This window comes from Simochromis diagramma, unplaced genomic scaffold, assembly GCF_900408965.1.
Source record: "Simochromis diagramma unplaced genomic scaffold, fSimDia1.1 OVJJ01000596.1, whole genome shotgun sequence".
In the NCBI taxonomy this organism is placed as follows: Eukaryota; Metazoa; Chordata; class Actinopteri; order Cichliformes; family Cichlidae; genus Simochromis; species Simochromis diagramma.
In genome coordinates this window covers 5,638,064-5,651,196 of record NW_024387245.1, presented here as the reverse complement: position 1 = coordinate 5,651,196, position 13,133 = coordinate 5,638,064, and the positions used below count along the sequence as shown (strand labels likewise).

Below are 13,133 nucleotides of genomic sequence, written 5' to 3'. Positions count from 1 at the left end.
CCAATCCAATTTTATTTATAAAGCACCTTAAAATACCCAGCACAGGAACAAAGTGCTGTACAGAAAATAAGTTAAAACAATAGGAAAACAGAAAACAGCAAAATAAATAAATAAAACACATAAAACATAAAATAAAAACAGCCCAATATTAAAACAAAAACAAGATAAAACAATATATACTGGACTGTATGTAGCGGAGATGACAATCAAGTTTACTTTGACTTCAGCAGCAAGCAGGCGCACCGAGGGCTCTCGCGCTCACTTTTTGCGTATAGAATTTTGAAAAAACATCAGTGCAAATTATGAGTCTGTATCATAATATTGTTGGTTATTAGATGCTGCTCCAGCTAGCCAGAGAATCCTCTCCTGCCTGCGCCGCAAGCAGCAGGCGCACCTCGCAAACAAAGGGCGCCCTTACTCCCAGCAAATGGGCGATAGAAAACCGATCGGTGCTTATGCCATTCCCAATATGCGCTGGTTGATGTCGGGGCAGCATGAGTACGAGCAATTTTTTATTTTTATTTTTTTTGCCAATGCCCGTGTTGCCGCCCTGGGCAACCGCCCGTGTCGCCCATATCAAAAACCGCTACTGCTTGGGACCAGTCGGCATCTTACATTCAAACAGTGGGTGACTGTAGCAAGATGCTAGCAACCAAAGTAATCAAAATGAGGTTGAACTTGTCCAGAAAGAAAGTGTGTGACTAAGGCATAAGACAGCGGCAAACTAAAGCTTTTATATACTCCAACAATATGGCTTTGAAAAGTTCAGGTGCTAAACTGGCCTGTCTTCAGTCCAAACCCTTCACTCATTAAAACAAAAAAAATTATATGCATGTTATAAAGGAAGCCCTGAACTGCTGAGCAGCTGAATTCGGTATCAATTTGCATCGTCAACATTTTGATCCACCGAGTTCCTAAACTGAGTTTTGTTGATAGAAGACCTGATGCAACACAGGGCAAACCTGACCTTGGTGGGAATTTACACATTGCTGCGCTCAAATTAAAAAAAAAATCATCACATTTTAAAAATAAAGAAACAAAGTTTACTGTTCCTACAACGACTTTTTGGTATTTTACACATGCTCCAATATTATTCAGATTGACTCATTGCCGAGGCGTGAACAAAGGCCAGTTTTCCATCAGCCTAACCAGGGTCAGACCATTTTCATATTGTCAAGCGCAGTCTCCAAACACTCACTGTACCACTCACCTCAAACTAATTCCCTTAGTTACTATTCTACAGCTTATAATCTGCTCATTCTGTAACACAATTAAATTCCCAGAGACAATTACCATGCTTGTATTCACACAGCTGCACACATAGCCACAAACACGTGCACACTCACACACACACCCATAGCCAGGATAGTGCAATTCCCATCAGTAATCAGTGCAGCGCAGTGAAGCAGACTCAGCAAACCTGTGAGTGTAGTAATGGAGAGGGAGTGGTCTGTCTTTATTGAACCAATATAGAGTGAGAAAGGGAAGCCATAAAACACACACGGCATCATTTGTTTCTCCACTGACATCTAAAAGTAAAACTTTCAGACATTTTATATAAGCTCAGCTCATTTATCATTTCCTTGTGTCACCCAAAAACACCTCCAAGACTGCAACACCCCCCACCCTCTATCCCATTTCATTCATGAATCTTTTTTTTTCCTACACCTGAGAAGAAATTTGAAATCCGCCACTTTTTCTTTCAGACTGCGAGTGCTACGGCCACTCCAATCGCTGCAGCTACATCGACTACCTGAACATCGTCACATGCGTCAGCTGCAAGCACAACACCAGGGGCCAGAACTGCCAACACTGCAGACTGGGATTCTACCGCAACGCCTCTGCCGAACTGGATGATGAGAGCGTCTGCATCGGTGAGTCTGCTGGGAAACGGGGAGAATATGTGGAGGGGGGGTGGGGATCCTGAGCGCATCGGTACGACAGCAGTGGATATATGTGTGTGTGTGTGTGACTGACAGTGAAACAGGTAAGAAGATCCATTAGGCGCTTTTAAATTTTCAAACAACAAGATGATGCATCTTAAGTTAAAAACAAAGTTACCAACACTTGGTGGTGTAGCAGCAAATTTTAACGCGTAGTGTTTAATGCAAATGTTTTTTCAGCGGCACTTTTATAAAACATATTTGCCTATGTTTGCTTTGAATTTAGATAGGGCACGATAATTACGGGATTATAGTGCTGTCAGATTCAAGCCGTGTGCGTTTACATCCATATCAGAGAAAAAGTGAAGAAATAGCCTTGTTTTAGACACTTATTCTCAAACTGCAGGGAACATACAGTTCTAACAAAATCTTAAAGCCACTCTAATTGATAGGAACAAACAAAGCAAAGGATGATACGACTACTTGTGATGAAATCTCTGCTTGTTTCAGGGCTTTCTTGCCTTTCAGTGCGGTCTTAAGTAAGTGGAACAGTATACACAGGTGACTGATGTGGCCACTCAAGAAGTTTTTATTGCTTGGAAATCAAAGCTTTGTGAGTTTCTAAGGGCTTTTTCGCTACTATCTTAAAGCTTGGCGGACTACAGTTTGAATAAAAGAAGTCAGACACTGTTCAGCCAGTACTAATGCGAACACCCTCAGGCATCCTTTAAGCTAGAAGCCAACTCTTTAAACTCATATCATGTCTTCTGTTCTACCATGCAAAGCCAAAACAATGAAGAACAGAAACTGTAGGATTATTTTATAACTGTACTGTAAAAAAAGAATAGTTTTGTATTGTTATTTGCAGTGATATGCAGGATAATGTGTGTTTGTTTTAAAGTCAGTCACATTAAGGGCACGTCCTGATAAGACGTCACTCTGTTTGCATAGCTGTGGAGCGGAAAATCTGGTGTTGATTTGGATCCATCTCTAGGTGGACTGCAGGGGGTTGGAGGGTAAACTCACTGCGGTCAGGGCACACACAGGGCCAGGCATTGGAGTCAGCACAAATAAGGTCCCATTAGCTTATCTGCCAGCACACTGGCACACCAAGTGTGGCAACAGAAATCAGTTCAAACTAGCATCTCTAGAGCAAGAAGCCAAACACTGTAAAATACAAATGTGTTTGCACTCAGTCTCCCCACACACATTCACAGATAAAAGCTCCCATACGTCAACCAATACTGATGCACATGACCCACAAACACAGGAATGCCAACCACAGCGCTGTGGTTGTCTTAATCTCAGACTTTTTCCCACTTCTATTAATTTTTAATGCTAAATTTCATAATAAATTACTAAAGGCGATCTCGGGTTTTCTCAAAAGACAAGCTATTGACTTACATCAAATTATGATAGAATCATCAGTTCATCATCAACTCACTGACAAATGTATCCTAAATACGCAGCTCTGCAGTTTGTGAACCTTTTATCTGCTGCCAGCTGTCACTGATCTCAATATTATTCAAGGATATATGGATTTGGAATCCTAATGACTAGTGGAAATAAAGCAATTTATTAAGAAAAAATAGTATTATGTTTAGTCTATACATATTAATATAGGGCGCCTGTGCACTGACTGACAGCTCTCACATCAGCTCAAGTGAAATGCACTAAATAGACAAATGAACTGAGAGTGTTTTAACCAAACTACAGCAGGCAGGGGAGACTTCACAGCACACTGTGTATATGGAGTATTTTTGTGACTTTGCAGCTGTTTCTCCAGCACAGGCAGTTTGTAACCCAATTTAAAAACTACCTGATAATGGCATTGGGATCCATCCATCTTCTTCGGTTCATCTAATTCAGGGTCATAACTGGACTGGAGCCCAGCTGTCATAGGGCGAGAGGTGGGCTACACCCTGGACAGATTGCCAGTCTATCCCACAGAGGGAGAGAGACACAACAGCTATAGGCAATTTACAATTACCAGTTAACCTAATGTGCATGTCTTTGAACTATGGGAGGAAGCTGGATCACAGCTGTGGCCTGTAGATTCGAACCCAGGACCTTTTAGCTATGAGGCAGTGGTGCTAACCACCACACTACCATGCTACCCGCGTTAAAAACTCACACTTTAAGAAGGCTTCTAAAGTTGTTGAAAAATGCTTACCTGCAAGGGTCTTGTGCCATCCTTCAGTTCTTGATATTTTGCTTTCAAGGAGCCAGACATTCTTGTATTTCTTAAAGTTGTCTTCAGCACTAGTTCTCCAGGTTTTCTCACCCATTCGAGCATTTAAAAAGTCACCTAATTCAAGGGAAGAACCAGTGTAGTGTCTACACACAAAAAAATTAGCAAAGAACCAAAAGAAACCATTTTAAATTGTATGTTTAGGCACTTTGTTACTAGCAGCCTGTCACAAAACCCCATCATTTGCTCCCATTACTTTAGTTAAATCTACAAATAATGCCAAAAATAATTTTTAAAAAATTATGCAAATAGATGAACACTTGGCATTTTTCAGCATGGTATGCAGTGTGTCTTTAAAAAAAAATTGAGGAAACTGGCCAGGCCTAAAAAAACGATCTATAACAGATGAACAATATCTGAAAATCTTGTCTCTAACAAGTGGGGGGGTGGGGATCCAGTAAAGACCTGACGCAGGACCTGAGAGCTACATCTGGCCCCTCAGTTCATCCATCTACTGTTCAATGAAGCCTCATCAGAAATGGTCTCAGTGGAAGCTGTTAAGAAGCCATTCTTAAGGAAGAGAAACAGGGAGAAAAAGCTGAGGCATGTGTAATTACACAAGAACCATTGAGAGGAGAGAAGAGAGGTGTAACAGTGAGTGTCTACAGCAACCTGCGAAACACAGTGGAGGACCTGTCCTGGTTTGAGGCTGCTTTTCAGCCAGTGATGTTGAGGGTCTTGTCAAAATTGCTGGAATTATGAACACAAAAAAAGTACAGCGAACATCCAAAGAAGAGCTTTGAATGTCCTTCAAGAAGCCTGGAGAACTATTCCTGAAGACTACTACTAAGAAAGTACAGGAAAGCTGCCTGAGAGAGCTCAGGCTATTTAGAGAGTAAAGGCGGTTGTACCAAATGTTGACATTTAGTCTCATTAGAATCGTACAAACTCTGTTTTTTCCTTCTATACTCATAATTATATACTGTGCATGTTAGCATATGCATTGAATTTGGAGACAAATCAGAAAAGTCTTTGCAAAGACAGGTATTGTTCATTCTGCCACATGTCAGTGAATTTGCTGAAAAACTCTATAACCTCTAGACCTTGAAAATTTGTGCTCTGCTGTTTTAGAATAAATGTTACCTGTGAGATGCCTTTGAAATCATAACAGTTTGGTAGCCCAGACAGGACTACATTGATCACATAATCATGGAGTTTTGCATGAAAAAAGAAAGTAAAGAAAAAAGTACACTGAATGTTCAACAAGGTGATACACTGCAGGCTAAACACTAATATATTTCTGGCTGAAAAATTGCCTCAAATTCAGCCCTGAATGTCTTCAACGCTTGGACGCCTTTAGAGAAACTCCACCTCACATGCACAGAACCAGAGCTCTGAAGATGTTGAACATCAAACACAACTCAGTGGTCTGAATACAAATGTGCAGATTTTGAGCCAAACTCATTTCAAGTCTAGATTAACCCCGCCCCCACCCAAAAAACAGACAAAAAATGAAAAGAGGCAAGCATTTATAACTAACTCGTTCTGTTCTTCTTCTCCACCCTTCTCTTCTTCCAGAGTGCAACTGCAACCAGATGGGCTCTGTTCATGACCGGTGTAACGGCACAGGTTTCTGTCAGTGTAAAGACGGGGCCACGGGGTCCAAATGTGACGACTGTCTGCCAGGATACTACTGGAAGCAAGGCTGTTACTGTGAGTATGGGGATACTGACTTTTGGTGGTTTAAAAAAATTTCGAGTTGAGGAAACGTCTTTCCAGGGCCTTTGCAAGTGCACCATCCATTTAGCTCGTGCAGCTCTGGATGTTGTCCGTTCTCACAGAGGAATAGATCACGTAGCTCATTAGTGACATCAGCCTCTTATTTAATTGATGACCCTGTCGCACCTTAACCCTATTATGGGGAAACGCCTTCCTTATGCCATCTACCATCGAGCCATTGGCCTCAGTCTCAAGTAGACCCAACTACCCACACACACACGCGCGCACACACACACACACACACACAAAAACAAATGCATCTGTCTGTGAGTTTTTTATTAAAATATGGAAAATGCCGCACTAAAAGGCCGTGCAGTTTGTTTTAGCCGTGACATCTTACTCCAGATACTCCCAGGCAACAGAACCAATTATCTTTGGTGTAGTAAAAAAATGTTAGCACATGTAATTACTTCTTGTCACGGAAGCTGGATCCCGTTTCCCCTCAGAACATTTTTAGGTCAAGTATGTTATGTGGTACAGTTACCCAAGTACCTATGATTCCCGACGATGCTCATTCTTCCAAAAGACTCCTGAACAAATAAAACACATGTTGTGTATTTTCTGCTGGATTTGATACAGTGATTCTGACCTCACCCTGAAAAAGTGCATGCTCAAGAAAAACAGTCAAAGAAAAGGGCTGCAATAACGAAAGAAAAAAAAAGGCAGGTGTTACCTGTTGTAGTCCCCGAGGCAAAGACTGGAGAATTTATCTTGGCTCTTTCCTTCCTGCTCTTTCTTTTCTACTTTGTTCTTTCTGCCCTGGATTCCTCTCCTCCTCCCCGTTTCTGTTTCCTATCATGTTTTGTCTAACATTGCCCCTTCTATCATCCCCCACCTGTCTCCCTCTTTGCCATACATCTTTCCTTCGTCTTTGTGCTCTTTACTCCCCCACTATCCTTTTACCGCCTGTCATTCTGTCACTTCCCCGCATGCTCTTTATTCACAACTCATCTCTCCCGTTCACCTTACCTCTGCAAATCCTTCACCCTCCATCCTCTACGCCACTTCCTCCCTATGCTGCACTTTCTATTCTCGCCTTTCTTTTCTTTTCTGCAGCTAACGTTTGTGACGAGGAGATGCTCCTGTGCCAGAACGGAGGAACGTGCTACCAGAACCTGAAGTGCATCTGTCCTCCAGAGTTCAAGGGGGTACTGTGCCAACATTCGCGCTGTGAGGCGGGCAAGGACTGCAGCGGCGCTTCTTTGCCGCACCCTTCCACGGCCACCCTGCTGCTCGGCACTCTGCTAACCTACCTGCTGGCCACATTAACGCCCCATTGAGCCACGAAAATCCTCCCCACCCCCCAACTCCGCCCACCCCCCTGCCTCACACCTAAAACATGTGTATATGAGCGTATTTGTGAGGCGACGGGTGACCCAAAATGGGAAGGGGTCGTCCCTGTAATGGACCCAACACTGCAGCACTCTTAAAAGCGCACACGCTCACCGATCACTACTCGACTCCCGTTCCCGTTTCAAACACACATGCGCACTTCACAGGACTGTAATGGCACTGGGTGTACACTCAGGTGTGCGAAGGACAAACAGAGAATAAATATGAGCAACCTCACAGAAAAAAGATGCAGGGGGGGGAAGAAAAATCATACCAACCACTGTTCCCTTTATTCCTAAGCTGGAGCAATGTGCATCAAACCAAAAAGCATAGACAAAAACTTAATCACCACTGTTTCACATCAAAGGGAATGGCTGTTGTAATCACAAGACTTTTCTTTTCTTTTTTTAAATTTCTTCTCTTTCTCGGTTGACTTGCGGATCTCACTTGCAACTGACGTCGAGGGCGTGCGGTCGGGCTCAGAGTGAGGACAAGGCATGTTGACAAGGGTCGAGCGGAGAGGCGCTTGTTTGATCCTATTGCTGAGGCCTACGTAGTATATTAACCAGGTTTCATTTTTTTCTCTTAATCTGAGACTTGATTTTACATTTATTCTATTCCTGCTGCATTTTTTTTTCTAAAAAAAAAAAATATATATCTTCAGTCATTGTATCTAATGTGCCCACTAGCAGTTGCTGAGATTATACATATTATATAATATCCAGGGGGTTATGAATTATAATACATTAGTCACTATTATGGTTGTTATAGGAATGAGTGATTGTTGCCACACTTAGCGAGATTTAATCTTCACACAGTATTCAGGAAGAAGAATTTAACTAATCAGAAGTCTAAAAGAGAGAGAAAAGATATGAACCACGTATCGATATTATATGACATTATTTGAATATTTTTTGTAGAAATTATTTTTGTTTGGAGTTACAATAAATTATAAAAAAAAAAGAAATACATTTACATCTATTCCAAAAAGAGCATTTTATTACACTGAGTCTAAACCTTGCAGTAAATATGACTGTTAATTTGCCTTCTTGATTGTACTTTTTTTCATTCAGTTGGTGTCCACAGTTACTTGCTATTAATCATCTTCTTTTTCAGGGGGGGGGGGGGGGGGGGGGGTAGCAGGCGGAGAGGGGGTGTTACCAAAAAAAAAAAAAAGAAAGAAAGAAAAATGGCATCATTGCAAGTCATTCAGTTTATCTATTTATTCTCTTTGGACATAGTGTTGAATGCTTATTACTGCGAACGGATTATTCCGATTTATCCGCCGACAGTCTGTCTGACAATCACAAAGAACTGTTTCCTGTCAAGAGAATATAAATTATTTTATTCTGATAAAAGTTGCAAAAGAGTTTTTATATCTGGAAATGCCACTTGCAGATGCAGTGAAAATAAGGGGCTAATTAAAAATCTTTTCCACAGTATAAACACGGTGATTCACGTCAGCCCTGAGTGACCAAGGGACTGACCCTGACGCCAGATCTTTCACTCTTCTCTACTTTCAAGGCTACGAGACGTTCATGCGAAAATGTCTTTAAAGCTTCTATTTTATGCAAAACTACAGTTTAATTACACTTATCCCATTGCTGAGTCAGTCGAAGTACAAAGTGGATCAAGATACATGAATGCTGCATTTCATTAGGATACAGTGTACATCAAAGATGAAAGCGGGACTAAGCCTGTGAGAAATGACAAGACGGGGATTCTGGTATTACTCCCCTCTGTCTTAGCTGCTGGTAGCTGTATTAGCTATTCTGTGTGTAGGGCTCATCCCCTCAGAGCCTGAACGGTGTCAAGAACTGAGACTTGGGAAGGAATAGTTTATGAATGTAGAACACTGAGAAATGATGTAAGCCCACGTTTCATTGTGGATCAAAGACCAGGTAATAGTCATGCTGAGAAAAAAATGCATTATTGACTGAGTGTACTAGACGCAGTACAAATATCCACCTTGTGAACAAGGAAAACGTCATTAAGTCTGGTTGATAATAAGGTCGGTGATTTGAAACGACAAAGAAGTGCATGACCTTACTAAGTTACTTCGTGAAGTTCAGGACTGTAAAGACAGCGCACGGTATTTTAAATTAAAGAAATACTTTTACATTTTGGAAATAAGCAGATTTGATTTATTAAGAATATATATATCAGCTTCATACTGAAAATACACAGAAAGGTTACAGAGAGAAGGTAGTTAGGTTGGCTTATTAGGCATGTTTGAAGCGCAAGGAAATAGCAAGCCATTGTAAAATAATACATAGGCCACGACATTGAATAATACTGATCATCTGGTTGCAACACAATGTTATGTTGGGACACACTGGCTTATGGCATTTCTGTTTCTGACCACCCACCAAAAGGTTGTTGCTGTGGGCTCCCACAGTAGAAGCACTCTCATCAACGCATTGCCAACTTCCCATTCCAGTCAAGTATCCGTGGGATGTGCTGGTAAAAGATTAATCCATCGAGGCTTCACTTGTATCCCACAGGACCCGAAGGATCCACTGCCAATGTCCTGGTGCCAGACTTCCCCAGAGCTCCTGTACCCATATCCCACCCGACCAGCGCTGTTATGGCTGAAAGGGAAATACACAGTTTTACCAGATGGTTTTAATGGTTTAATTGGTTTACAGGAATTTAAAAAAAAAACACACACATTTACTATATATATATAAGTTCCATGCAGTGACTTTTGTAGAGAGCTAATGAGAGAAGACATCCCCTGACTACACACATTTAACACACTAATGATGAGACAAAACATCCAGATTTATGATTATGTGATAAATGACTTCTAGTCTTTTATATGTCCTGACAGTTTTGAGTATTATCTGCACTCCTTCCTGGCCTGGCTGAAAAAGGTTATTACCTCCATGCTTACCATCAAATATTTACCATTAGATGACAATGAGCAATGGTGGAGGACTTTTCAAGAACTGTTCCCTTAGTAAAAGTAGCAACACTACACTACGAAAACACATGACTCCTGTGTATTACTAGCAAACTTTAAATATCAAATGTAAAAGTTCTCATTCTCCAGAAAATGATTCCCCATCAGTGTTATTTGGGTTATTATTACGGCTATAGATGATTACGTTTGAGCTAATTTTTAATACATTGCTTTGTGTACACTTTAATCTAAGGTAATAAATCATAATCTAAAGCACTGTCATAAGTTAGTAGCAGGGGTGTTCTGTAAGCTCAGAAAAACAATCCTACACCTTAATTAAAATTAAAATGTATTCATATAATATCAAAAAAAAAAACATCACAGCTGAATTAGAAGTCTTGAGCAATGTGTAACAGACTTAACAGTCAGTATACTGTATACAGGGAAATAAAAATACTAGTTCAACTTGGTCCATCTGCTCCACCAAGCTGATTTCTGCACCTGTTAGAGTTGATAGGCTAGGTAATGATGTTACTTCTTTACAGTCTGAGTTTTGTTGCTATCATGTTTAAAAGTCTCTCTTTCTAATAATAGGTAATTATAGCAGAACATATCTTTAAAGATAAGAAATCACATTAGAGTAATTTGATTGTTCACTTGCTAACGTTTACTCTGCTTTCACACGTCAGGAATTACAGATCAGAACTAAAGCAGAGTCAGGAGTAGCAAGCAAGCTAGTCACCCTTCAGCCTCGAGCCAGACAGCTCAGGTTTATCCACAATGTGTATGTGCAAAGAGCTAAAAAAGCCTCTGTTAATGGGATATAAACATACCCATGAAAATGACAAACTATGAAAACCAATAGCTCCGAGTCAACCGAGCTTCCACATACAACTGATAACTGCAGTCGCAAGATAGCTTTAATTTAGAAGATAGATGTGAAGAGGCAACATGAGATCATTTGTGGGACACAACACTGTCTGAGACGCAAGTCTGAAGGTTTGTTTCATTTTTTTACAAACTTGAAAAAGCAACAAGTTGTCATTTTACCTAAAGACTCACTCATGATTATAATAAGTGATCGACACATATACTGGATTAAACATAATAAGCAAGAAAATAAAAAACAAACAACAAAAGACAGAAAACGTCTGAAATAACTAGTGTTTGAGTACAAAGATGAATGCTAAAACAAATGGCTGTAATCTGTGAGCCTTCACACAGCTCTGAATTTAAAACCAGACAAGCTAGCTTTCTGGTATTAGATCTCAAATTTGCTTATGTTTCAAAGAACAATATGGTTCCTCACTTTTGCCGTGTTACCTTTACAGACAATTTTTACCATAACCCAACTTTTCTATGGAAACAGGGCTGTAGTTCATCAAAACAAATAGTGCACTTCCCTTTTTTGTGATTAGAAACAGACAAATAAGTTTGGAACTGACAAAAGATGCCTCTATTCAAGGCAAAACTGAGCACTTTTAACACCAGGGTTTATTATAGACATTAATGAATATTCAAATTAACCTACCCAATTAAATTAAAACAGAGCAACACTGTGTTTTGCTACTCTGAGCTGAACCCAGAGATCTATAAAAAATGAATGAGAGCAAACTCTTTGATCAGCAGACGGCTCATCTTTTCACTTCACCTCTTAATAGTTGAATATTTAGTGAAAACGAAACAAATCTTTTAATTTATGCTAATGCTTTATATGTTTTAATAGAGAATGAGTCTGTGTAAAATCAGATTTCAATTTCAACAGCCAACCATTAGATAAAGGAATGAATACATGGTGCCACATACATTCCACCGACATCACTACCACGCTATGATCTTATAGATGGGCTGGTGTGTGTGTGTATTTTTAAGATCAGAGACAAAGAACAACAGCTGAAGTTTGTCTTTATCGCCTTGAATGTAACTCCTGAATCTGACTCAGTTTGCTGAAAACCGTCTCTATTTGTCCACGTCATCTCGACACTGTTGTCCCAGCTGTAACACTGACTCCTGTTTAAATTTTCAGCTTCTTAGATTTCCATTGGGTCCTTGAGGCTTCCACGTCTTTATTGCCCTAATATTTCCTTTTCTAAACGTCTTTTGTTTTGCGGATACAATTGTCGATTACCTTCCCCCTGGCTGGTGCCCAGGGATCTCTGCCAGTCATTCTTTACACAGCCTACCATCTCTTGTACATGACCTGATTTCTCTTCTAGGGCCAGTTGTTTCTCTGAAGTTTTACTCATGTTTCATCATCTTTTGCAAAAATGGTTAGCAAAGCATTGCTCGATACAATCCCCGTGGAAAAAGCCTGACAGAACACCTCATGTTTTGGGGTTTTTTGGAGTTTATTTAACTTGCACAGACTTGACATGACTTGACAACTCTGTGTGTTTCTGTTCATACTGTGATATCTGTTTACATCACTTGATAGGAAAAAAGGGATAGACCAGTAATAACATCCGTAGGTAACGTAAGTCCGTAGTATCTCAACTTAACGTAGGTAACGTAAGTTGAGATACTAGCTACACAAAAACCCAATACCACAGAAGACGTATCACTACTGGCCACATCAATCCATGACAATAATCCCTTCAGTCAGGGTACATTAAGTGATTGATACAGTACATAAGGATTTATTAGCATGGCAATCATTTTGATAGTCCTGTTGTTAATTAAAGAGGCAACACTGTAAAAGAAAGTATATGGTGTCCATAAATGGTTTAGTAAACACTAGGAAGTGACTCGGATTATTAAACTTACTTCTTAAACTGTGAATTAAAGCAAAGTAGCTCATAAAATGGATTTGCTTATTATCTGTTTATTGTAAGCAATTAATGAGACTGACACTGTTTTCATGGATTAGCCTGTGATAAACTCAGAGGAGAGACTACCACAAACAACAGAGACAGCGTTAGAGTGGGCATCCTTCATTTGTTATCATGGTACTGCTTTTTTGGAAGATTCTTTAAATACATGTCTTTTTGTGAGCTAAGCAACTCACAAAAATACACCACAGGCATGCACACTCAAATGTTTTTGT

The 13,133-nt window shown here is 40.2% G+C and overlaps 1 protein-coding gene across 5 annotated transcripts in view; it reads left to right on the top strand.

The window, feature by feature from the left end:
• LOC120713970 (netrin-G2) overlaps window positions 1–9,849 on the top strand; it is a 77,027-nt gene extending 67,178 nt beyond the window's left edge. For all 5 annotated transcript variants that reach the window (XM_039999943.1, XM_039999944.1, XM_039999941.1 and 2 more), the window contains 3 exons: window positions 1,707–1,874; window positions 5,653–5,787; window positions 6,910–9,849. In XM_039999943.1, coding sequence (XP_039855877.1) covers window positions 1,707–1,874; window positions 5,653–5,787; window positions 6,910–7,133 — 527 coding nt within the window. In that variant the 3' untranslated portion in view covers window positions 7,134–9,849. The remainder of the gene's footprint in view (window positions 1–1,706; window positions 1,875–5,652; window positions 5,788–6,909) is intronic.
• Window positions 9,850–13,133: the final 3,284 nt, after the last annotated feature.